Here is a 27,736-nt window from a genome sequence, read left to right as displayed (position 1 = left end):
TTCCAGACATGTATTTCTGTTGAGGCTGGATACCACAAGCCAAGTTTTGTCTGCATTTACTTTCATCTTATTTAAGGTGACCCATTCCTTCCAAATAGTGCATCTGATTGCAGGACTGCTCAAGTTGGGTTTTCCTCCTTTGCGGTAAGAGTAGTATCAAAAGCAAATTGTGGTGTGTTACCATCTTGGCTTAGAACATTTGCAAAATTGAGAAAAAGGTGGGAGCTACAATGGAACCTTGTGGTATTGCCATGTTCTAACTCCTGTTCCTGAGCTGTTGCTCCTTGAACTGAAATAATGTGTCATCTGTTTTCTAAGTAGCACTGAAGTATAGTGTGAACAGCATCTTCCACACCACTGCATTCTAATAGTTTGAGTAAGATCTTGTGGGGAATACAGACAAGTGATTTGTTCAAATCAGTTGTAAAAGACAGAGAATAATGACATTGTCTACCTTTTATGTGATTTAGCCTGCTAGAGGAGCCATTCTCATGCAGCAAACATTATATGCATCTCAGACATTCCAGTATTTACCTCAAGGAGGCACCAGCTAAAGAATTAGACAAGTAACATGAATGTCTTCACTGTTGTTCTTAACTGAAGCTTAAACACAAAAGCATTATCATATGCACTTATCACCATCAACATTTTTTTTCTGTTATTCACACTAAATTTTAAAAAAAGTCAGATTAAACGTCTCTCCTGTTACAATAAGTACTGTAAAATAGTAGTAGAATGTTGTACTACCAACTTCCATATTATGTGGAAGCATTTTATAGTACACATATATAGTTATGAATGGTGTATTTCAAGTTGTTTTGTATCAGAAATGTACAATGTGAATATAGGAGTAGTAACAGTTGACTGCTTTATTTATTCCATTTCCATTATATATTCTATGTGAAGAATAACTAAGCATAACATGAAATAAGCACTTAGTATTTCATTAATCTAATAATATCTACAACAACTTTTTTTCAACAGATGCTGCAAAATCTTACAGTTTTAATCGTATTTTTTTATTGGTCCTTTAGATCATACAAAGAAATGCATCATAATAATGTATGAGATAAAGGAACAATAAAAATACAATTCAATATAGTCAGTTTTTGCAGAATCTTCTGAAAAGGTGATAATTAGTGTGATCAGTCAACCATTACCTCTTTATTTAATATGACTGAAGCTGCTACATATGCTTCAAAACCTTAAAAAGTTATTAATAATGAAGAAATCTGTTCTCCATTATCTTTAGCTCACACTAAGAAAATGTTATTCACATGTTATTGCGTTTGTTAACTCTTATTCACTTTTTCCTATTCTTAAAATCAAAGGTCTGTTATAACTTGAGTCACAGTTTTGTTGACACTATCTTTGTCAGCAAATGTGTCCAACGTATGACTGAGTGACCTATTTTATACCCTTCTGGTATTAATAACATAACAAACATTGTCTGGTGATTAGGATCAACATATTCTCACTTAGTTTTTGAAAACAGATGAAACTTCATCTTTTTTGCTGTGAATGTCATCATTCACTACTGCACTTTAAATGTACTGTAAACATAAGTTTGAGTACTATAGTACAGCCAAATTAATACTTAGAGCTGTCAGCTAAATGTAAAGGTAATCTTAATATGTCAGGCAACTTTAAACTGTATATTCTGATGATGCTGTTGTTCATTTGAAGAGTGAAACCGGTCATAATAAAAAATACAAAGTGCAACTTGAGGCTATTTTTGAAAACTTAGTTTTAACAGTCATTCCCCTTGCAGACAATACCTGCTCTTGGTATATTCTCACTTTCTTTTAAAAATTACTTCTGCAACTTAAAAATAATATTATGTAAGTAAAAACTTGATAAAATTCTCTTCAGCTTCCAGCTGCATCATGTGGTTTGAAATCCAAGAGCTTTTGTCTGAATACTACTTGGCCATTGTCAGGGGACTACTACCATCCTTATACAGCCATGCTGCCTTCTGTGACGTGTCCAGTACTTGCTCCAGAGCCGTATAAGGTAATGTTTTCATTGCTTGCCTGCCATCCTGCCATGTCCACTTCAGCTTTCAGATGTCCGTGTCCCAAGCCATGCTTAGCTGCGAACCACCGCCTCCATTAATGGTGTTGTCACAAATTTTTATCTTGATTGGTTCTTTCATTGCACTATCCCCGGAACTGTTAGTCATGTAATAACAGTTGTATGAATGCAATACAATGTCCACTTCATGGAGCATGCTATGTTACGGCTGATTTCTCAGGGTACAAAAGGTGAAAGCATAGCTTATGTTCTAAGCAGGACTATTCAATAGTACACACAGTTTGTCCAGCATAAAATTGTTCATGCCCACATGGTATTTTATATACTCTTGGAGTTCTGAGGCCTACATCATCTTTCACAGGTTCATGAGTTGTGTAATTTTTGCTAAGGCTGAATTGATTTTATATATCTGTAGGGTTGGCTGACCTTTCCTCTAACTGAGCCACAGAATGGCAAGGACACAAGCTGCTTTGAGTCCTCATTGGAGTCCATCTGCCCACATGTTTTCTGAAAGGTCGCTTGTGAAACTGTGCAGTTGTTGTAGCCATCACACCTGAAGACTTTCCATAAATGGCTTAGTACCTTCAGCAGGTTTTCAGTTTTTGAGATGGCTTCTGCTCAATACATGAGGTTCCTCAGAATAGAATTTTTCTGTGATGGGTGCTGATAGCGTGCAGATATTTGTCTGTGTGGGTGGGTTTTCAGTAAACACTATTGCTGAGACATGCATTTGCTTTATGGCAGACAAGGATGTCAAGGAATGGCACGGTACCCTTTCTCTCTGTCTCAATCATGAACATGATATTTTTGATTTGGTCCAAGAATTCTTCCAGCTTTTCACGTCCAATTAATGTGTCACTGACATAATGATAAAAGTAATAAGACTAAGCAGGAGTGGTGTCCAGGGTGATAACATCAAAGTACTCCATAAACAGGATGGATACAACTGGGAGCTGATAGGCTCCACAGCAGGACACTCTCTGTCTGGTTAAAATATTCTCTATCATGCAAAAAAATTATAATGCTGTCAGACTGTGCTTAAATAAATCCACAACATTGTCATCAAATAATTTGGAGAGCAGTCTATAGAATCTTCACACATATTCCCATCAAAAGTTCTGTCGATCTTCTCTCCCAGTTATTTGACAACACTGTTGTGGATTTATTTAAGCACATTCTGATGATGTGACCTCAGAACACCAGGGGTATATAAAACACCATGTGGGTGCATACTATTGAACAGACCTGCATAGAACATGAAAGATGCTTCACCTTTGGTATCCTGAGAAATCAGCAATAGCAGGGCACGCTCTAAAAAATGGACATTGTATGGCGATCAATGAAATGTCTGTTATCACACAGACTAAGAGTTTCTGGGGTAGTGTAATACTGAGATAAAATTTTGTGTCAACATGCTCAACAAAGCTGGTGGCCTGCAGCTAAGCATGGTTTGGGACCTGGCTATCAGAAGATTGAAGCAGGTGTAGCGGTCATGCAATGAAAAAATTCCGTTATATGGTGCTGGAGTGAGCACCAGTGACATCACAGAAGGCAGAATGGCTATGTGAGGACAGTAACAGCAACCAAAATACAGTTTCCACTTGACAGTGGTTGAGGACTACTGAGCCAGTACATGTCAACGCACAACCTTGCATTTGTATATTAAGTGAAATCCTGTCTGTAACTACATTTTAGTATTATTTATAAAAATTATACTTATGAGGTTCTTTCAAATTACAGTTCTGGCTGGAATTATTCTTATTTATAAACATCACCACAACACTGATCAGAAGAAACAGCAGATAAAAAATGATGTACGAGAAAATGTAATTCATTATGATGATGAAGGTGTTGGTGAAGGTGACATGACTTCCTCCAATGTGAAACCACTGATGAGTCCTGTCAATGAAACTGAAATTGTAGTCTCTTTTGAACTACACAGTAAGTAAGATTGCAACAGTTTTTTGAAGATTGTATTACAAAATACCCAACATATTATCTTTAAAATTTGTGTTAGTCATATACTGCATACTTCACATTTACTGCAACATAGTGGAAAATACAGACCTTTAACAATGAGTAGCAGTATTTATTTTATTTATTCATTCATTCATACAGGGACCATCTTACAATGATGGAGGATTTGCCATGATAATACAATGAAAATAAACAGCTCAAAAATATATAAACACACAGAATATATGAGGAGTATTCAATAAGCAATACAACACAACTTTTTTCTCTGCCAGTTTTGGTTAAAAAAGTGCAGAATCAATTGCAGAACATCATGGAATATTCCCACCTTAGCCTCTACAGTTTCTTGAAGCTCCAGTATGTGGTGGTACTATACATAGCCTTCAAAATGATGTCTGTAACTGTGGTGTGCTCCAAGTATAGAGTTTCTTTTGGTGGAAAACCAGAGCATTACAGATATTTGTGGTTGTTTTCCAAATGTCTACAGAGACCTGGCAATGAAAAAAATCATCATGAGTCACTGGGAGAGACATCTGTCATCACTGCAATGAAGTTGCACAAGCCTGTCCAATCTCCTGTGTGCCAGTCAGCAGCACACAGCTGTGACTCCTGCAATGTTGTAACTTGTGGACACTATCATTTGAAGTGATTCACAATCAGATACCTCACTGCTCAACTGGATCTCTCTTTTGGTACTGCTGACACAGTACCATCTGTTCAGGTACTCAAAAGTCTGTGCCTGCTGGGTGCTGGGTTCCTCACTGCCTAACAGAAGATCATAAACAGCAATGAAGCATCATCTATGTGGAACTGCTTGTGCATTACAAGGCTCATCGTGACAACTTTTTTATCATCATCACAAGTGATGAAACATGAGTTCATCACTTTGAACTGGAAACAAAATGGCAATCTGCGGAGTGGTGTTGCACCAGCTTTCCTCTGAATAAAAAGTTCAAAGCTATGCCCTCAGTCAGTAAAATCCTGGGATTGTCATGGTCTATTCTGTGGTGCAACAATCAACTCTAAAGTTTATTGTGTTACCCTCAGGAAATTGAAGAAAAGACTTCAGCATGTTTGTTGCCAGAAAATACAAATAAACTTCTCCTTCTCCAAGGCCTCGCACAAATCTGCACATCTGAGAGAAGCTCACAAATCTTCATTGGACTGTTCACCCTTATCCACCCTACAGTCTGGACCTCATTCCTTCCAACTTCCATGTGTTTAGCCCAATAAAGGGTACATTTTGCGGGAATCAGTATGTGGATCCAAGGGAGGTTACTGACACAGAAAGATGTCTTTGATGCCGACCTGTAGAGTGGTATCCTGTGGGCATACAGACTTTCCCAGTGAAGTGACAAAAGGCCATTACATTGAACAGAGATTGTTTTGAAAATAGGGTTAGGTAGAAAAAAATATAAAAATATAAAAAAGAGAGGGAAATGATGTGGTGCATTGGGATCCTGAATAGAACCAACCTATTTTCAGAAAAAAAGAAAGAAGTAATGCTTACTGAACTCTGCCTGTATAAGCATCCTTTTGTGAAGATAGGATGAGTGCTTGGCTGTCCCTATTATACAGAGTGCTATGACATACACACAGTATTCTCCAGACAACTTGTAATGTAAGCATTGATTGGTTCTTCATCACTATATACTCCTGCACTGTGAGCAACATGCTGTACCACTTGTACTAAATCCACTCTGTTCATAAAACTGACACCAGGCCCATAAACATGCCATTTTACCCCATGCACATCTTCATGCCTTTCCCCATGATGAGTGAGACTCTGAACTCAGAAGAATGACAAGACATCACTATCATCCATTGCAGATCTTAGTACATGATTCTCTTGTAAAAGCTTTGTCCTGTGCCAAGTTGTTGTAGTTACCACCTTTCATTCTTAACCACTACTCTGAGTCCTCTACAAAATTTTTGATTGTGTAGCATGCATTACTGATAAGAAATGTTTTAGCTACCTTTTTAAATAGTTATATTTTAATATTATTTTTCATCTCCTTTTGCAATTTATTGTATAATTTCATTTTCTCATAGAAAATGCTGTTTTGAGCTCTTGTTTATTTTTCCTTGGTGAATTTAACTCCAAACTGGCACTAGTTCGATGATTATGTGTAGAATGTTTTCCATGATACATACAACAGAGTGGTAGGTGTACAGACTTGGTGCAGTGAAGGTACCTAGTTTTGTAAGGCTTTTTTTTACAAGAAACCCACCTACAATTTCTAGTTGTTATTCCTGCAGCCTTTTCTGCAGTTTAAAAATTGTGTCCATGTTTTGTTCCAACAACCACCAGAAACAATCCTATAGCCAAGAACTGAGTGAAAGTAGGTACAGTATGTCACCACAAGTCAATGGCTGTTACAAACTCTAGATAGATCCCTAAGAAAAAAAACATGCTAATGACATTCTTTTTGCCAGCTTCTTTGTCTGTTCATTAATTTATGATCAAAATTCATCCCTGAAAACTTCGTGCTTCATACACAATCTATAGATTTATCATCTGTGCTTAATGCTACAGAATCGTTTTCCCTCTTTACTATGAAGTGCAGAATGTTTGTATCCTTTAAGTGGAACATTAAAGTACTATATACTGCTCAATTATAAACATCCTTCAGGGTATCATGCGCTTTCTCTAATAGCAGTTTATGTGTTTTATCAGTGACTTTGATATAGCGAAGGGAACTTTTGTCCATGTCTTATATTGTCTGAAAAGTCATTGATATACGAGGGCTACCCAGAAGATAACAGACATTTTGTCTACTGCAACAGTGGGTGGGGCTACAGCCACAATCTTTATGCTGTAACATTCCTACACTCATTATGCATCCAGCAGTGATAGTCTATGTTCTGTTTCTCTGCTGCTTTGCTTTCTGTGATGTGTTAAAATATGTGCTGCAATAGAAAATTCTGCCACTTGTGAAGTGCATTCTGTGGTTAGGATTTTGTTAGCAAAAACCTTCAAACCAATGTAAATTTGCCAAACGCTGGTAAAGTTAAGGCAGGTGATACGAAACAAGCATCAAGGACAATTTAGCATAAAAGTTGTGTTTTTTCATGAAAACACATGTCCACATACAGACAATTGCACCTGAGAGCTCCAAAAGGTTTTGGATGGAAGGTGCTTGATCGTCCACCATACAGCCCAGATTTGACACTGAGCAACTACCACCTCTTTCCATCAATGAAGACATGTCTCACTACACAACAGAACAACTACTACCTCTTTCCAGAAATGAAGACATGGCTCGCTACAAAACACTTTGATACAGTTGCTGAATTGCATGCCAGTATAAACCAGTGGTTGCAATTACAGGCTGCAGATTTCTACAGAGATGGTACTGAAAAACGTGTGCCAAAATATGATATGTGTGTCTCAGTTTTAATGGTGGTTGCGTAGAAAAATAGCTTAAGAGAGTACCTTTAAAATGCATTTAATAAAATTTGGTTTTTCTATATTGTCAATTTTTTATTTCAAAATGTCTACTAATTTCTGGATAGCCCTTGTAGTTTAAGAACAGAATTAGACCCTTACAGTACCCTGAAGAACATCAATTTTTATTTTTTTCTAACCTGACAGTTGTTTTATTAAATATGTATCATCAGTAGATGTGAGAACTATCTCTAACTTTTGCACCCTGTTTTCCAGGTAAGATTAGAACCACTCATTTGCTATTCCTCTTATACGTAAAGCTTGTTTAGAAGTATTTTATGGTCAGCAGTACCAAACGTCTTGGAGAAGCCTATGAATATGCCAGTAACACAGTCATCCTTATGTAGAGCTTCAAGTACAACTTTCGTGAACTCTATATTCACTAATATGGTACTTCTTCCACTTTGGAAACCAAAGTGTGCTTTGATAAAAGGGTTGTATTTTTTCATGTAGTTCTTTAGTCTTTCATGATTGATTCAGTAATTTTTTTAGGGTGCAGATAGTAGTGAAACTAGCTTGTAGTTTTCAGTACTGTTCAAATTATCTTACTTTAGTGAGGGCACAACTCATGTACTTTGGGTACTCTTGAAAAATACCTGAATTAAAGGACCCATTTATTATGTTTGTTAACTGGACTTGTGTGCTCTCCATGCACACCTTCAGAACAGAGAATGAAACTTCATCTGTGCTTGCTAACCTCTTATATTCTAATTTCTGTATTACCTCCCTAACTTCAAGCTCTGGAGACATAATATTATTGGATCAATAAACTGACAAAATATCATGCAAGAGTTAATCTGAACAGAAAACAGCAAATGAGAGAAGAAAACTAACTGCTTTTGATGTGGTTGAGATGGGGGCAGGGAAAAATTTTCCAGCTCTGTTGTGCAAAACTCTGTTGTGGGATACAACATCATTACACTTGACATGTAAGTCACTGTGGGTGCAACATGTGTTTTAGGAAATTTAGTTGCAATGTCTCTGCAGTACTACACAAATAGTCATTTACAGTATTTGCTAATCCCTGTGGATGTTCTATGGCTGCTGTTGGAAATGTCTCCAAAAAGCTTAATTCAAACAATGTGCACAATCTAGAAAACTTAGCATTTACAATATTTTTCATATACTCTTCATCCCAGGTGTGATTTGACAATTCCCAAGAAAATGTATGTATTTTATGCTCTGGGAAGATTCTTTTGGAGTCCTGCATTTTTTTATATTTTACCATGCCTGTCTTTAGCTTTATTAACTGACAGTAATAACCAGAAAGACAAAGATCTCTAACAAATACTGTCCACTTTTCTCTGTCAGTGTCCATAAAGAGACGGTGAAACACTGATACTGAGCTTTTCTGTACCCTAGTAGCAAAGTTAACCATTTGAGCCACACCAAGAGTATTCATGCATCTTCCATTGTTTCATTGCTTAATTTATGGACAGAACCCAGTGGACATTTTATCTTCCTGTTTTATTTTGATCCTTTATTGTGTAGTTGTTATTTTACTCTCTGAAAAAATGCCAGTATTATGAGCTGGAAAACTTTATAACAGAAAACTAGTGCCCACATACTGCAGTGAAAAATTCATAAAACACAACAGGTTCATATGTGTCAGAGCTGACTGATTTTCTCAGGAAAAAGATGATAACATATGAGAAGGAAATTTTAAACTGTATTGTATTATTGGTAGTTCATAGCTCCCACAATAATACATCTCTGGAATACGTAAAAAAAGTTAAGGAGTTGGATGAAAAATGAGAACAGAGGATACAGGTACTTTTGTGTGCAGCAAGCTGACAAGATGGGCAGTCACAGGAATGAAAGTTGTGCTTAATTTATTTCTGTACTAATTCCATGTCAAATGACAGAATATTCTGTCTAACATATAAATCAAATTCTCACTAAAGCTCCAGTCCTCTGTAATCAGCATTTTATTCAGCTACAGCAAAGATAAATCTGGATCTAGGGTAGCAAATTTTTAGCTTTGAAAATTTCTGAAAAACTAAAACTTGGGAAAGTATGAGGTTGCTGACAGAATTGAAACTGTGAAAGCAGGTAATGTGTTGTGACTGTATAGCTCAGTCTGTGACATCATTGACCACAAAAGGCTAGATTTCTCATCAAGTTCTAGTCCAGCACTGTCAGGAACTTTCAAGAAGAAAATCCTTCTCTTTTGATTTATTGTATGTTGCCAAACTTAGACTTTAAAGCAGAGACAGAATGGGCAGCAGTTAACACTGTGTATTAGTAGAAGTGTTTGTAGATATAGATCTGATAATTCCTCTAGCTTTCACTCCTCTTTTAACTGTACTACACCAAGACCACTGTGAAGATCTCACTGTTCTGACACTAATATGAAGTCTTCAAGGTTGTCAGGACATGTCATGTTCTTCCTCAATTTCTTCTTGTACTATTCAACATTTTGACACCTGCACTGGCTTCATCACCACGACCTTCTTATTTTACAGGTTCGTTGAACACTGTCAGCAACCAGTGTTGCATCCACTTATAAAAGGAAGTTTTCCTGCCATAGAAGGAGGTCTTCCCATGCTTATGATAAAGAGGTGGGGTCATTAGATAAAATTTATTTGGCTATTATGGGTGGGCCACTGTCATGGAATAGATAGAAAAATGGGCCAAACAGTACAGTGGGACTGTTAATCAAAATATTATTGTTGTGCCAGAGTGATAACTTCCTGGTGATTGTTTGTGTACTTTGAACACTGTATCTGTGTATTTACTTCTTTGGTTGTAGGAATCCATGAAGCTGGAAGTCTATTTCCATCTCCTTTATTGCAATCACATTTCACTTTGTAAATCTCAACTGCCTCTATCACTGTTTGCATGCACTGTCATGGCGACACTGTTAAATGTCGTGGCGACACTGTTAAATGTCTTGGCACTGTCACAACAGATAGTTTAAAATAATTTCTTGGTCATAGCCTCCTAATGTTTCACGACCACAGGTTACACACTTTGTTTCAACCACACATGGTAGTCATGCTCTTTAATAGTTACCTTACTGTCTTGTCTTTTTCACCTATGTACAGTTTTCTGCAGCCACACACCATTTCATAGACTTCCACAGCTTGAAGCTAATCAGGTTTGTCTGTTTTGCATCAGAAAAAGTTATTTGCTCCGTGTTGAAAAATGTGGTCTGTAAACCAAGTTCCAAAGAATTCTCTCGCTGACGAAGGCTATGGCCACCAGCTTTATGTGAGTGTCTTTTAATTATGCCTGTCTGTAATTTGGTATGTCTTCTTCATGGTAAGCAGCAATCTGTTCTTTCCTACATTGTTCAAGCATAATTAATAATATTTTGTTTGAAAGCCCTATCTTCTGACAAACCAACATAGCTGCTGGCCTTTCATCTCTCATGTAAGAAACAACTCCAATTCCTAGTTGTTACTGTCACTGATGTGGAAGGCAAGTGATACCAGTAGAATGTGGATGTGTGTTGTCACGAGGCAAAACAATGCCTTGACTGAGCACTCCACACCTTTTGTTTTGAATTGTACACTGAAGTTTTCTCAATATTTCACATAATTGTAACATATGATGGTTTCACCTCTGGGAAGTAACTCAACAAGCAGGAAGCTCTCTCTGTCTCAGAAAACAGTCTCATGATTTCTTGCAATGACAATTTTGTTTTGAATTTTTGTTTTTTGGGGAATCATGAATGCCCCACTCCATCAACTGCTGTTTTGATTCTGCAGTGACATGACAGACCCATTTCATCACAGGTCACAATTCCGATTAAGAATTCATCTCCCTCATCTTGTATCAGGTAAGAAATGTCAAAGCCCTGCCAAGTCTCTTCATTTTATGGAAATCCTTAAGAATTTTTGGAACTCAACAGCAGCATAATTTGCAAAAATTTAAGTTATTTGTGACAGTCTCATGCAAAACAGTTTTTGAAATTTGTGGAAACTTATAAACCATCTTTTTCATAAATTTTCTCATTCACTTTCTCAACCAAACCATCACGGACTACAGAAGGCCTCTCACTCCATGCTTTGTCATGAACTTTGGTTCATCTATCTTTTAATTGTGTCAGCCACTCTATCAGGATCCCATGAGTCATTATATTATCACGATAAATCTGTATAATCTGACAGTGAGCCTCAGCTGGCTTAGCATTCTTCACATTCAACAACCATATTACAGAATGCTCTTCACATTTGACAGGATCAGAGGTTGTCTTAAACATTTTGAATGATCACTAACAAATATGAACAGAACACAATTTGGCTAGAATGGCATCAGTGGAAAGACAGTGATCCAGAGAGATGAATGTGAATGTGCAAAACTGTGACATTAGTGCTGCTGGGGTGGTAGAAAACAACGGTACTCACTCTCTGAAAATACCTCTTGTACAGATAGAGAGTCATGTGTGGCTGAAAAGTATATATGGGTGAAACAGGAAGGCAGTAACACAATGTATTAAAGAATGTGAATACCATATGTGGTTAAAACAAAGTGTGGAAACTCCAGGTAGGAATATCGACATTGTAGGAAGAGACAGATTGCTACTTACTGTAAAGAAGACAAATCAAACACATACCTTACCACCAACTCCAGCATCTTAGACTGGAGATCAAAATCATGTGGGATGCAAGCAGCAATCTGGAGGGGTGGGGAAGGGGAAGGGATAGTAGTGGTCTGTACACCAGTATCCCTTCCCTTCCCCTTCCCCAACCCCTCCAGATTGCTGCTTACATCTCACATGATCTGACCTGAGATGCTGGAGATGGCAGTCGCGGTTGTGTGTGCATGAGATATACTTGCATGTGCGTTTGTGTGTGTGTGTGTGTGTGTATGTGTGTGTGTGTGTGTGGAAGCAGTCAGTCTTTATGTACATTGTTAAAACCAATTATGAAAAGAATGGTGACAGAATATCAGGAGAACTGCAGCAAAGGGCGTTAATATCAACAGTGTACATGTGCTAGCTCAGTAAAGCAACATTTATCAAGGAAAATCTGAGAAATTTACAAAGGTGAATATAATTTCAATGTAGGAGAAAACTATAGGCTTTTACCTTTGTGGATTCTCCTAACCAAGGAAGTAAATAATCAGCCATGGTGTGTGAGGGTTACAAACATCAACCAGAAAGCAAATGCTACAGCATGATAATAATATTTTGATAAACATTCCTACTCTCTTGCTCAGCCTACTTTGCTATCTATCCAATGACAGTTACATATTAATAGTAGCTGAAAGAATTTTAGCCAGTAACCCCATTTCTTCAGAATAAGTGCAGGAATACCTTCTTTTACAAGTGAAAATGGCAGTGGTCTTTGACAGTGTTCAGCTAATCAGGAACAAAAGATCTTTAAGATCCATCCAGTGGTGTTGGGTTGGGTTGTTTTGGGGGGAAGAGACCAAACTGCAAGGTCATCGGTCTCATAGGAATAGGGAAGGATGGGGAAGGAAGTCAGCCATGCCCTTTCAAAGGAACCATCCCAGCATTTGCCTGGATCAGTTTAGGGAAATCATGGAAAACCTAAATCAGGAAGGCCGGATGTGGGATTGAACAGTTGTCCTCCCAAATGCGAGTCCAGTGTGCTAAACACTGCACCACCTCACTCGGTCGCAGTGGTGTTAAAATGTTGACTGTACAAGATCAAATTGAATAGGAACATGAAGTGATCTAACAATGAAGAAGATTTTTCCTTCAGTGACAACTGCCATGAAGTCTGCAAACTTATATAGCAATGGGAAATACTGATATTCCTGACATTAATTCCAATAACGCTGTTGTTGTTGTTGTTGTTCTGGTCTACTCTCCAAAACTGGTTTGATACAACTCCTCAGCTTGACCTTTTTGTACAACCCTCTTAATCTTTGCACAACAACTACAATGTACATTAACTTCACCTGTTTACATACTGCCCACATTAAGAGATCCTGCAGTCAAGCCTTGGTCTCTATTATACAATTTTTATCCCTACACTTCCGTTCACAGCCAGAGTAACAATTTCTTGATACTATCAACAAACCCATTATTTTAGTCAAGCAATGCCAAAATTTTCGTTTTATATCATGTTTGACTTAGTACCTTCCTATAAATTACCCCATCAAACTTTCTAATATTCAGCACACCTCATTTCAAAAGCTTCGGTTCTCTTGTTGTTGGAACTATTTATCCTCTATGTTTTAGTTTTGTACAAGGCCACATTCAAGACATATGCTTTCAGGAGAGGCTTTCTTCAGTGTATATTCATTAAAATCTCACACCATTTGTGAGAGAGATAGGTACAAGGGCATGCCGAAAAATAATCCTTCTGAATTTTTGGTGTGAAAACTGTTAAAGCTTTTTAAGTGGAACAAATGTTATTAGCAATTTACACCTTTATTCTTCATGTCTACGTATTTATTTCTCAACATAGTCACCCTGGCAATTAACACATATCTCCCAATTAGAGACCATTTGTTGATACCATCACTGCAGGATGTGACTATTGACAGAGCCAAAACCTCACTTCTGAATGTACTGCTTCATCACTATCAGAGTGATGTCCTTGAAGCTGTTTTTTAAGTTTTGTAAACATACAAAAATCAGACAGGGCTGTATGTCAGTTACTCAAGGCATCAAGTTATTGCAGACGTTGCAGCGCTTGTGTGTTGACTGGCATTGTCATTCTGAAGGAGGGATACTCCATGTGGATGAAATCTTTGAGTTCAAAACTCAATGACAACATGCTGTTTTTCACACACCAATGTAGTCACATTATACATGGCACATCTACAGATATGCAGACATGGTAGAATAAATGTGTAGAATATTCCAGAATGAAATTTTCACTCTGCAGTGGAGTGTGCGCTGATATGAAATTTCCTGGCAGATAAAAACTGTGTGTCAGACCAGGACTCGAACTCAGGACCTTTGCCTTTCATGGGAAAGTGCTCTACCACCTGAGTTACCCAAGCACACCTCACAACCCGCCCCCAAAGCTTTAATTCCACCAGTACCTCATCTCCCACCTTCCAAACTTTGCGGAGGGTCTCCTGCATTCCTTGCAGAGCTAGCACCCCTGGAAGAAAGGACATCGCAGAGACATGGCTCAGCCACAGCTTGTGGGACGTTTCCAGAGTGAAATTTTTACTCTGTGGTAGAGTGTGCACTGGTATGAAACTTCGGGCAGATTAAAACTGTATGCCAGACCAAGACTCGAACTCAGGACCTTTGCTGTGAGGGTGGGTTGTGAGTTGTGCTTGGGTAGCTCAGTTGATAGAACACTTGCCTGTGAGAGGCAAAGGTCCCGAGTTTGCATCTTGGTCCGGAACACAGTTTAAATCTGCCAGGAAATTTCATATTGTCTAGAACATTAACAAAATTTTTTTGTTTAAAAAAACTTTTGAGTTTTCATATAAAAAATTCAGAGATATTTCTTTTAAGCACGTCCTTGTATTTATAGTGGTTTGAGCAGCCATGTCAAGAACTTTTCCTTAGTGTGTTACTATAATTAAAGAACTAATTTTTGTGTATCAAATAGATGAAATGATTGGGTACTTGCATGTGTATGATGATGAAATGAGGATAAGGACCACACAACACCAAGTCCCTGAGCAGAAAACATCTCTGACCCAGTGAGAATCAAACTGGGGCCCACTGCATGGCAGTTGGACACACAGACCACATAGCTATGTGGGCAGACTATGAAACAGATGCTATTTTATAACAACAATGCAAATTGACAAGATGACATTCATTATATGTAAACTGAAGGCGGAGGGGGAGAAAGGCATGGAAAGGGAAGGGATAACCAATGTCAGCTGCTTTGGGACATTACATGGTTTCAGTGATGATGAGTGTAAATGTGTACTGGACTGGGATTCAAGCCTAGTATCTCCTGCTTACAAGGCAGATGCATTAACTACTGCCCCATCTGGGACACAACTGCACAGACTATCTTGGCACACCTCATGGCTGACCCACATTGACAGCAAGCACCACCTATCTCCAGTCCCAGTAAATTTCCTCCATGCTAACTACTCTCAGTTTCCTCCAGGTCATTGGACATACATGTGAATCTGCACTCAAAATGGTGTGTTCATTACCAATTGAGGTGAATCAGTTATATGAATGCATGGTGTCTGCTCTTTCGAATATGTCCGAAAGGACAAACACCACGGATTCATACAGTTGATTCCCTTAGATCAGCAATGGATCCATTTTCTTCAGTGCAAATGCACAAGTACACTCGACAACCTGCAAGAAACTGAAAGTAGAGAGCATGGAGGAAATGGACAGGGCTGCAGACAGGTGGTACTCGATGGGAATGTGATGCAGCCATGAGGCACATTGAAACAGTCCATGCAGTTGTGATAACAGTGTATTGCAGATGGCGCAGTGGTTAATGCATCTGCCTAGTAAGCAGGAGATCCCAGGTTTGAATCCCAGTCTGGTACATATTTTCACTCATTGCTGCTGATTCCACATAATGTCCCTATGCAGCTGACATCAGTAATCCCTTCCCTTTCCCTTTCTTTCTCCCTCATCCACCCTCAATTTACATATAATGCATCACAGCTGTGGATTCCACATGTTGTCTTTTATTTTGGACATGTCCAAGAAAACAGAGACCACACATTCACATAAGTTGACATTCAGTTTTATTTATTTGTAATTTCAAATTCTGGTGGTTCATGGTGTGGGTTCCTGTAGTTATGTCCTAGTTCATGAACCACAGGAAATGTGTGAGTGGCCAAGTAAGGGGTCCCGACAGTCGGGATACCAGTTATTTTGGAATAAGGCTGGGCATCTCGGGCATATTCCAAGTCGTGGTCACCTTTGTGCTCATACGGCAAAGACTACCAAATCCATCGGTTAGTCCCTCAACCGTTAGGGGTAAAACTCAATGGGACTCGGGGTAAATAAGGTTAGCAACCTGCTTCCCCGATACTTTAAATATGATGCTGGCAACAATCAGAGCAAAATGCCTCGGACCTTTGGAGGTAACGGAGTCCCACCTCTAACTGACAAACCAGGGACTCCTAAGACACGACTTGGCAAACAAATGGTAATGAGATGGGGAGCTATTAATATCAATGGGGGCTACCCTGAGAAGAAGGTAGAGCTGGCAGAGGCTGCAAGTAAGATGGGGCTGGACGTTTTAGCTGTTAGTGACATTCGGGTAAGGGGTGAGAAAGAAGAGGAAGTGGGAGAATACAAGGTCTACCTGTCAGGAGTCAAAGCAGGAATAGCACAATGGGGTGTAGGGCTTTACATCAGGAAAGAAATGGAACCCAGCGTATTTGCAGTAAGGTATGTAAACGAACGAATGATGTGGATAGATTTGACAGTGTCTGGCAAGACAATTAGGATTGTGTCAGTATATTCACATTGTGAAGGGACAGACCAAGATAAGATGGATAGTTTTTATGAGGCACTCAGTGATGTAGTTGTTAGAGTAAATGACAAGGACAGTGTTCTGCTGACGGGTGATTTTAATGCCAGGATTGGAAATTGAACAGAAGGGTATGAAAAGGTTATGGGTAAATCTGGAGAGGATATGGAGGCCAACAGGAACAGGAAACAACTCTTGGATTTCTGTGCCAGTATGGGCTTAGTAATCACAAACTCCTTTTTTAAACATAAGAACATTCACCGGTATACTTGGGAAAGCAGTGGAACCAGATCTGTCATTGACTATATAATAACAGATCAGGAATTCAGGAAGGCTGTGAGGGACACACGTGTATTCATGGGATTCTTCGATGACACTGATCATTATTTAATCTGCAGTGAAATTGGGATTGTGAGGCCGAAAGCGCAGGAGGTCAGGTCCATATGTAGGAGGATAAGAGTGGAGAAACTTCAGGATAAGGAAATCAGGTACAAGTACATAACAGCGATCTCAGAAAGGTACCAGTTAGTTGAATGTAGTGAATTACAGTCATTGGAAAAGGAATGGACAAGGTACATGGACACAGTACTAGAAGTGGATAAAGAATGTCTGGTAACAGTAGTGTGTAAAAGTAGGATGAAGCAAACAGCTTGGTGGAATGACACAGTCAAGACAGCCTGTAACAGGAAAAAGAAGGCGTATCAAAAATGGCTACATACTAGAACTCAGGTAGACAGAGAAAGTTATGTTGAAGAAAGAAACAAAGCCAAACAGATAATTACAGCATCCAAGAAGAAATCTTCGGAAGACTTTGGAAACAGGTTGGAGACCTTGGGTCAAGCTGCTGGAAAACCATTCTGAAGCATAATTAGCAGTCTTCGAAAGGGACGTAAGAAGGAAGTGACAAGTATTTTGGACAGGTCAGGAAAACTGCTGGTGAATCCTGTGGATGCCTTGGGCAGATGGAGGGAATATTTTGAAGAGTTGCTCAATGTAGGTAAAAATACGATCAGCAATGTTTCAGATTTCGAGGTAGAATGGGATAGCAATGATGATGGAAATAGGATCACATTTGAGGAAGTGGAGAAAATGGTCAGTACATTGCAGTGCAATAAAGCAGCTGGGGTGGATGAAATTAAGTCGGAACTCATCAAATACAATGGAACGTCAGGTCTTATATGGCTACACAGGATAATTGAAATGGCCTGAGAGTCGGGACAGGTTCCATCAGACTGGACAAAAGCAGTAATCACACCAATCTTTAAACATAGAAACAGAAAAGATTGTAACAACTACAGAGGTATCTCTTTAATCAGAGTTGTGGGTAAAATCTTCTCAGGTATTGTTGAAAGGAAAGTGCGAGTATTAGTTGAGGACCAATTGGATGAAAATCAGTGTGGGTTTAGGCCTCTTAGAGGTTGTCAGGACCAGATCTTTAGTTTACGACAAACGATGGAGAAGTGTTATGAGTGGAACAGGGAACTGTATCTATGCTTTATAGATCTAGAAAAGGCATATGACTGGGTCCCTAGGAGGAAGTTATTGCCTGTTCTACGAGATTATGGAATAGGAGGCAAACTTTTGGAAGCAATTAAAGGTCTCTACATGGATAGTCAGGCAGCAGCTAGAGTTGACGGTTAATTGAGTTCATGGTTCAGAGTAGTTTCAGGGGTAAGACAAGGCTGCAACCTGTCTCCACTGTTGTTCATATTATTTATGGATCATATGTTGAAAACAATAGACTGGCTGGGTGAGATTAAGATATGTGAACACAAGATAAGCAGTCTTGCATATGCGGATGACTTAGTTGTGATGGCAAATTCAATTAAAAGTTTGCAAAGTAATATTTCAGAGCTAGATCAGAAATGTAAGGACTATGGTATGAAGATTAGCATCTCCAAAACGAAAGTAATGCCATTGGGAAAGAAATATAAACGGATTGAGTGCCAAATAGGAGGAACAAAGTTAGAACAGGTGGACAGTTTCAAGTACTTAGGATGCATATTCTCACAGGATGGCAACATAGTGAAAGAAATGAAAGCAAGGTGCAGCAAAGCTAATGCAGTGAGCGCTCAGCTACAATCTACTCTCTTCTGCAAGAAGGAAGTCAGTACCAAGACTAAGTTATCTGTGCACCGTTCAATCTTTCGACCAAGCTGGGTGGATTCAGGTTACCTTATCAACAAGGTTGAGGTTACGGATATGAAAGTAGCTAGGATGATTGCAGGTACTAGCAGATGGGAACAATGGCAGGAGGGTGTCCACAATGAGGAAATCAAAGAAAAACTGGGAATGAATTCAATAGATGTAGCAGTCAGGGCAAACAGGCTTAGATGGTGGGGTCATGTTACACGCATGGGAGAAGCAAGGTTACCCAAGAGACTCATGGGTTCAGTAGTAGAGGGTAGGAGGAGGCGGGGCAGACCAAGGAGAAGGTACCTGGATTCGGTTAAGAATGATTTTGAAGTAATAGGTTTAACATCAGAAGAGGCACCAATGTTAACACTGAATAGGGGACAATGGAGGAATTTTATAAGGGGGCTATGCTTCAGACTGAATGCTGAAAGGCATAATCAGTCTTAAATGATGATGATTCAAATTCTGAATGTCCCATTAGCAAGTGATCCATGAAAATACATTTTACAGATTATTTCAAATATTATTACATAGTACATGAACTACATAAGATAAAAAATAAAAAACTGTTCAGTCAATAACAGTACAGTACAGAAAATAAATAACACAATGCTAGTAAACTAATTAATGTAACATAAACAAATAAAATGTTAACAAATATGTGCAAGAAACTAGAGTCTTGTAAAAATTATTATTTTGTTTTAAATAATTGTGTGAGTTAGAGCCAAAAGTTCACTGGTATAAGTTTATTCCCACTTAATTCTCTCACATCTCGAATCAATGTTCATTATCTTACTGCAAATTGTATGGAATTGTGTATTTAACAATAATATGAAACTTCCATTTGTTGCTACTTGTTACCACTTTGAAATACTAGAAAAATAATCATGTTTGTTTTCTTGTGCTCTTACAAAACAGTAAAATAAAATGAAAAATGATGCAAATTATTAATAGTTTGTATGAAACAGTTTTTGAAAATAAAACGTGTGTGTAACATATTACTCATAAGAAAATTACTTTTAAAATTGTTCACTGTTCTTCACTATAAGCATTTGTAGACTCAATGTTCAGCCATGTTATAATTTACACTAATACTTTCTCCCTGAGTTGGTTATCCTTTGTTTCATTCCATCCCCTTTCTCGCTATTGCTAATATTCCTCTGTTTTGTTCATTCTACCTCCATCCATATCTTTTCATAATTCCTTAATCCTTACACTTTTTTACCAAGGCCTTGATAATATTTTGCCTTTTTTTTGCTTTCCTTTCTCTGTTTTTCAGTACTATAAGTTTATTTTATAGGCTACCTCCACGTACTGAGCTTCCATTCTTCATTGTGACTACCCATTCTCCTCATGTACCTGTGTTTTTGAAACTGTCTGTATGTTTTATAATGACAAATTATCTTTCTCTGTGCATATTCCTTCACTTGTTCCCTTTGTATTTGTTTTTATTCTTTTGTCTGGGTTTGTATCTCACTGTTTATTTCTCTTATGTTCTAATCTTTGATTTCTTTTGTTTATACCCAGAAATCTATTGTGTTTATGCACATGTGGTTATATGTAACACATTTTCTTTATGTATCTTTTCCATACTCAGATCTACAACAAAACCATGAAAGGACACTAAGAAGCATTATAAACAAATACAAAGATAAAACTGATGCTGAAGTACATATGAAAACTAACGATGACATACATATCTATTTCTGTGAAGGCAGCAGGAGTGGATCAAGCTCTCTGTCATCTTTATGTACAGGTAATTATTTAATTTCTAGCACCAAGACTTTAACCTTCTGAAGATAGAAACAGAATGCCTAAACCATTCGTAACACTCAAGAAGTAGTGAGTACAACTTTGTGCTTTGCTTGTTATCCTCTGTCCTCTCCAGAAATAAGTTTGTTCTTTGTTTATTTCCTAACTTTATCTTTTAGTTATATACTTTACATTCACTTTTAATGTGTAGCTATTATCTCTAATTTATCCATTCTTTGCATCAAAGCTATTAAATTTAATAACAAATGTAGTTTGGTATCACTTCCACCTTATTGCACTACCTCTCTCTTGACATGGAGTTCTCAGATACATATCCTTTCTGAATACTTCTTCATTTGGAGTTCTGAGCAACATTTGCCTTATCTCATCCCTATCAGAGTTTTCATTCATCCGTTCTGAACACAGGTTTTATTGTCGTTTTACATGTATACACACCAGCCAGTCCCACTAATGTAATCTGCTTTCAAACGCCTGACTAACCACCTTGTGCAGTGCAGAGCACTGCAAAGATGTGAAGGATGAGAGTCAGCAAAGTTATGGGTAGTACCAACAGGAATATGGAGCCATGCTGACTCCACTGCCATGGTCAGCTGTTTCTTGGCTGAGAATTCATTGCATGAACAGCCCGATTCAGACAGATTCTTGATTGAGTTTAAATCTGTGGAGTCTGGTGGCCAGGGGAGTACGGTAAACTCATCATGGTGCTCTTTGAACCACACATGTATGCTGCAAGCTTAGTGATTAATTGCATTGTCCTGCTGGTAGATGCCACTGAGCTGAGAAAAAAACAAACTACATGTAGTATTAGACATGGTCCCCAAGGGTGGGGGCATATTTGCGTTGATCCATTGTACCTTCCAGAATGACAAGATCACCCAAGGAATGCCCTTCGGCCTCGGCCCTTTGACAGTTCTTGCAGGGTGTTTGCTTTCAGATGTTTCATGCTGTACACACAACCTGTCTGATGAATCATAAAACTTATTCATCTGAAAAGGCTACCTCTGTCAGTGGACATCCAGTTCCAGTTTTTGACTGCAAATTCCAGCATTTGTCAACTACAAACAGTAGTCAACCTGGGTACGCAAAACAGGCACCTGCTGCGGATGGCCATATGCAGCAACGTTTTCTGAATTGCCACTGAGGAGAAGCTATTGGTTGCCCCTTGGTTCATCCCAGTAATCAGTTGTGCAACAGGTGCGTTGGCAAATATACCCTCCACAGACAATGTTCACTCATCATCTATGGCCCGTGGTGCACCAAAGTTGTCCCACACCAATTTTGGATATCATCATCTTGCCATGCATGGTATGCTTTGATCACAGCAGCATGCAAATAGTTTACAAACTTAGTTATTTCAGAAATGCTTCCATGCTAATCCTGAGAGCCAATGATCATATCCTTTTGGACATTAGGTAAATCACACCGTTTCCCCAATACGAAAAAGACAGCACTGTCTTCCGTGTCCCCTCAACACACTTTACATGTTCTTTGCAGCCTATGCCGCCACCTGCCATCTGAGGGTGGTTATGGCACATTGACACTGAATGTATATGGTGGTCACAATAATATGACTGGACTGTGTAATTACAAGAAATGGAGGAAAAACTGCTGGTCATTGCCTTCAGGAGGCATAATATTTTGTACTGCCAATTGACACATTTAATGTGTAGTACTGGCCAGCATCTCTGCCTCATAACTTTTTTGTTTTCTTGGATACATTCTCCTTTTATTATTTTATGCATCATTCTTGACTGATTTAATGTGACCCACCATAACTCTCTCTCTCCTACTGTGCTCACCTCTTCATCTAAGAGCAGCCATAGAAGATATTCTCTGTTGCCTTAAGACAGTTTCAACATTCTGTATGTTCTTTTTCTTAGTGTTTTCCACATACTCCTTACCTTACTGATTCAGAGAGCACCCTCCCAATTTCTTAACTTACCAGCCCATTTAAATTTCAGTACCATTCTGTAACACCACATCACAAATAATTCAGTTATCCTCAAAGTGCTCTTTTCATACTGTAGAAATGGATCTGTTATCTTCTTTTCTGGTTTTTCTCCAGCACAAAATTTACATCTGTATGTTACGGAGCTCCAGATGTACATTCTCAGAAATTTATTCCTCAAGTCAAGGCCTATATTTCATTCTTGTAGATTTATTTTTACACCTGATTTTTTAGCCTCCTTGCTTCATCTGCCAACCATTATGTTGCTTCCAAGGGTAGAGAATTCCTTTTCAGTGTTTAGTACACAGATCCTAATTTGGATGTAATGTTATCATCAATCTTATTTATGCTACTCCACATTACTTTCCTTTTTTTCCTCCATATAATGCATATCATGTGAGCACTAGACTTCTCATTCCATTCAGCAGATTGTATACAGCTTCCTGAGTTTCAATGAGGACAGCAATGTCATCAGTGAATGTTATCACCAGATATCTTAAAAGTTTACAGTTTGTGATAAATGCAAATACAGTTGCAAATCCTGCCTCAGAAAGCAAAATTACCTAACAACTGCTATTTCATAGCAAATTCCACCCAGGTGAACTACACACATCAAAAAAAGTTTTGCATCACCTCAGTTCCCAGAGCTCCTCAAGACAGACATTGACTGTGGATATTGTATCACAGACAGTCCCTTTGACTGTTCAGAGATATCACTAAACCAACCCAAAGATGTAAACAACTGTGCATGAGCAGCACCTATTAGAAGGAGGGTGTCTGAAAGCCAATCAGTTCCAGTCATTCCACCAGGAAGGAGATGCATGGCTCATGTTGTCTGTAGTTCAACCATGCCTAGACAGTCAATACTGAGGTTTGATCATGTCCACATTGTTACTTTTTGCAAGAAAGGCTCTCAAAAAGGGAAGTGTCCAGGTGTCTCAGAGTGGACCAAAGCAATCCTGTCCAGACATGGAGGAGATACAGAGAGACAGGAACTCTCAATGACAAGCCTCGTTCAGGTCACCCAAAGGCTACTACTGCAATGGATAAGTGCTACGAATTGGAAATCTGACAGCAATGACACCATGTTGAATAATGCTTTTTTTTGCAGCCACAGGATGTCGTGTTATGACTCAAACAGTGCACAATAGGCTGCATGATGTGCAACTCCACTCCTGATGTCCATTGCGAGGTCCATTTTTGCAACCATGACACCATGCAGCATTGTAAAGATGGACCCAACAACATGCCAAATGGACCACTCAGGATTGGCATCACATTCTCTTAGCTGATGAGTGTCACATATGCCTTCAATCAGACAGTCATTGGAGATGTGTTTGGAAGCAATCTGGTCAGGCTAAATGCCTTAGACTCACTGTCCAACAAGTGCAGCCAGGTTGAGGTCCCCTGTGGTTTTGGGATGGCATTATGTGGGGCCAATGTACTCTGCTGGTGGTCATGGAAGGTGCCGTAATGGCTGTACAATATGTGAATGCCATTTGCTGACCGACAGTACAACCATATCAACAGCATATTGGACAACAATTCATGCCCCCATCATGCACATCTTGTGAATGACTTCCTTTAGGATAATGGCATTGCTCAACTGGAGTGGTCAGCATGTTCTTCAGACATGAACCCTATTGAACATGTCTGGGATAGATTGGAAAGGGCTGTTTATGGACGATGGAGGGATCTTCATGAAATCGCCATTGAGGAGTAGGACAATCTGGACCAACAGTGCATGGTGAATTTGTGGATAGTATGCCATGACAAATATAGGCATGCATCAATGCAAGTGGACATGCTACTGGGTGTTAGAGGTACTGGCTTATACATAAATCTGGACTACAACCTCTGGAGGTCACACTGTATGGTGGTACAACACGCAATGTGTGGTTTTCATGAGCATCATTTATGTTGATCTTTGTTCCAATTTTCTGTACGGGTTCTGGAACTCTCAGAACTGAGGTGATGCAAGTCCTTTTTTGATTTGTCTATTTTATCAGAGATAGTTTGAAACAGTTTTATTTTCTGCTTATAAATACTGAAAATGTACTCAGTTGTCAGTTACTGGTATCTCAAATCATTTAATGAAGCCTAGTTGGAAAAGGTAACATGCCTAAAGAATGTGTTTGTGGAATAAAAAGTGCATGAACACAATAATGCACCAGTCTGCTTGATGCTCTGATGTTACTCCAATTTTGGGTGGTTGAATGCTCTATGTAAGATATATGTCACGTAATGTGATTTAGGACTCAACTGTGGGACCTAGTATCTTAGAATAAAGAAACTCGAACATTTGTCTGCTAATTAAAGTTTGAAATTTGATTTAACACATATATTTTAATGTGACAGTTTTAGGTGGCAGGGGTTTTGACTGTGATTGAATCAATTACTGGTAGAGGTCGGAACTGAACTACCTCATTTATGACACTGTCAACATCAGCAACAATTGTGTGGTAGCCATTACTGAATCTTTTGCATTATGCATTGCTCATTGTTTTTTTTTTCCCCTTTTTGTAAGGTGAATGAAGAAACCAATCCTATTGCTTCATAAAGTTTGATTATTTGTTGACCATGAAACACAAGAATGTATTGACAATCCCTTTGACCATCTGACAAGATCTCCTTTTGCAGAAACAAGGAACATGGGTGAAGGCTGGCTTCTTTGCCCACATTCCTCTTCAGTCCTCTGGTTGTCAGAATTCAAAATTTATTATGCTTGTGACCAACTACAAGTTTACAGTGTCCACTCTCTGCACTGTAGTGAGAATCTGCCCCCAGTAGCTGAGTGGTCAGTGCGACAGAATGTCAATCCTGCAGGCCCGGGTTCAATTCCCAGCTGGGTCAGAGATTTTCTCCACTCGGGGACTGGGTGTTGTGTTGTCCTAATCATCATCATTTCATCCTCATCGATGCACAAGTCGCTGAAGTGGTGTCAAATCAAAAGACTTGCGCCAGGCGAACGGTCTATCTGACGGGAGGCCCTAGTCACAGGACATTTACAATTACAGTTATTATAATGAGACCAGAAAACAAAAACTGCCAATGTATTTCAAGCATATCAAAACTCTTTCCATATGTGCAAACAGAGTTTTTTCAGTCTTACTTATACAAAAGTACCTAATCAAGTCTCTAAGTAACTCTGTGAAGTATGGGTTGCACAGCTATGAATGCTCATGATAGGTTGAAATCGATGCTCTGCAGATTTTGTAATTATCAAATTGGGTAGGGAAAAAATTATGTTGAGAAACCCCCTTAATCAGAGCGATGAAAGTGGTGCTGCATCTCAACAGCAACAATCTTTTGTTGAAAGGTCAAATACAATGAAAAGAAAAAACTGCCAAAGAGCATTTCGGAAAAAAAGTTGAAGTTGTAGCAAAAGCAAACATTCTATTCCAGAAGCTCCCACATAAATTATTCAGTCAGTTCCCAAGCACTAAGCCTTCGTATTCAGGCAGCTAACATGACAAGATTTTTAAAAAAATTAGATTAAAGTTTTAAAAATAAATAAGTAATTAAAAATGAAAAAACACAATTTCACTAAAAGCAGATGTGACTTTTTCAGGTCCTTATTGTCATTGATACTCCAATTATCTTAACTTTAGTCTCGCTCCTAAACTGTTCTTTCATTTACATCATCACTTCTTTGAGGTACAGGTTTACCAGAAGGGGAGGAAGACTGCTTCCTCACCTTATGCCCTTTTTGATCAAGCATTTTTCTCTTTGTCTTCCATTCTTCTTGTTTCCTCTTGCTTGTTTTAATTTGAAACGTTACACCAGAACTCACCCCTGGTGCCTTTAACTGACCAAAAACCAAACTGATTGTTATCTAACAAATCCTTTATTTTATTTTATTTTATTTTATTCTGTGTATTATTCTTTTCACTTATTTGAATGCTTGACCTGTTAAGCTGATTGTGTACTAATTCTGACATTTATTGATGATGTCATCCATGGGATTGTGTAACTGATATGCTGCTGAAGTCTGATGGTATGTCCCATAGATTTCACACATTAACTTTGACATTTGTTGTACATTATATTTAAATTTAAAAGCCAAACACAGCCATCAAAAGAATGTACATTTAACTGATTATTGAAAATATTCTCCAATAATGGATTGTGTGTACTGCAAATTGCTTTTACCTGCAAATATGTTTTTAGGTTCTGAAGACAGAGAACAAGATCTGAAGTATTTGGTTCAAATGGGATTAATCAAATCTGAACAAGACAGGAGATCAACATAGTGACCATCACAAGATACTTGCATGTTTCAATGAGTGATATGGAACTTAACAAAAATTCTACTTGTAACTCTGTGAGGACCACATCAAAGTGCAGCATACTATAGCATGTGCACTGTTTCCAGAATAAAGTGCCTCAAACTCTAACTCTGTAAAAACTTCCTGCCAGGCTTCTTATGTGAGAAGCATAAAATATCAACAATTTTACATATGTACAAGATGTATTGTGATGGCATATAACTTTTACATTTTAATAAGTGTTATCATACATAATTTGAAAAGATACAGTGTGGACCACTAATGTAAACTCATATATTTTGTAGAACAATGTGCCTGTGAAGCCTCTTAGGCCACTGCCTTTCAACTGTAAATGAGAATTCAGTGGTCTTGTGATATGATATGTAATTGCATTGTAATGTATTATGCACCCAATACTGCAGAATTTATCATTTGTACCAAGGTGAAGAAATTAATATTTTTGTATTGTGATTTATTTTAATATCTACAGTTAATAATCTAAATTTTCTACATAACTGAACTTTTTCACTTTGTATAGTGAATGAAAAATGCATTAAACTGTGCAAGATATGTGAAAGATGAATTGTAAGGCACTGCACTTACAGTTCCTTTTGTGACATCTGTCACTGCTCATTAAATATTCTGGCAGAACAACTGTGAAATTATTTCCTCACTTTTCTGTTTGCAGGTAACATTTCTGCAGTTAGTATTTTTAGCAGACACAGCAGGGAAAAGAGGGGACACTGTAGTCTAACAGTTCATTTATTTTGAAACTGTAGCATATGTATAACTATTTCAGTTTGGACAG

The 27,736-nt window shown here is 38.4% G+C and overlaps 1 protein-coding gene across 1 annotated transcript in view; it reads left to right on the top strand.

The window, feature by feature from the left end:
* Positions 1-26,913, top strand: part of LOC126278799 (neural-cadherin-like) — a 232,353-nt gene extending 205,440 nt beyond the window's left edge. The window contains exons 24-26 of the mRNA XM_049979072.1: positions 3,775-3,975; positions 20,537-20,695; positions 26,831-26,913. Coding sequence (XP_049835029.1) covers positions 3,775-3,975; positions 20,537-20,695; positions 26,831-26,913 — 443 coding nt within the window. The remainder of the gene's footprint in view (positions 1-3,774; positions 3,976-20,536; positions 20,696-26,830) is intronic.
* The last annotated feature ends 823 nt before the right edge of the window (positions 26,914-27,736 follow it).

This window comes from Schistocerca gregaria, chromosome 6, assembly GCF_023897955.1.
Source record: "Schistocerca gregaria isolate iqSchGreg1 chromosome 6, iqSchGreg1.2, whole genome shotgun sequence".
NCBI classification, from domain to species: domain Eukaryota; kingdom Metazoa; phylum Arthropoda; class Insecta; order Orthoptera; family Acrididae; genus Schistocerca; species Schistocerca gregaria.
The sequence above is the reverse complement of the archived record's forward strand: the minus strand, read 5'-3'. Positions and strand labels throughout refer to the sequence as shown.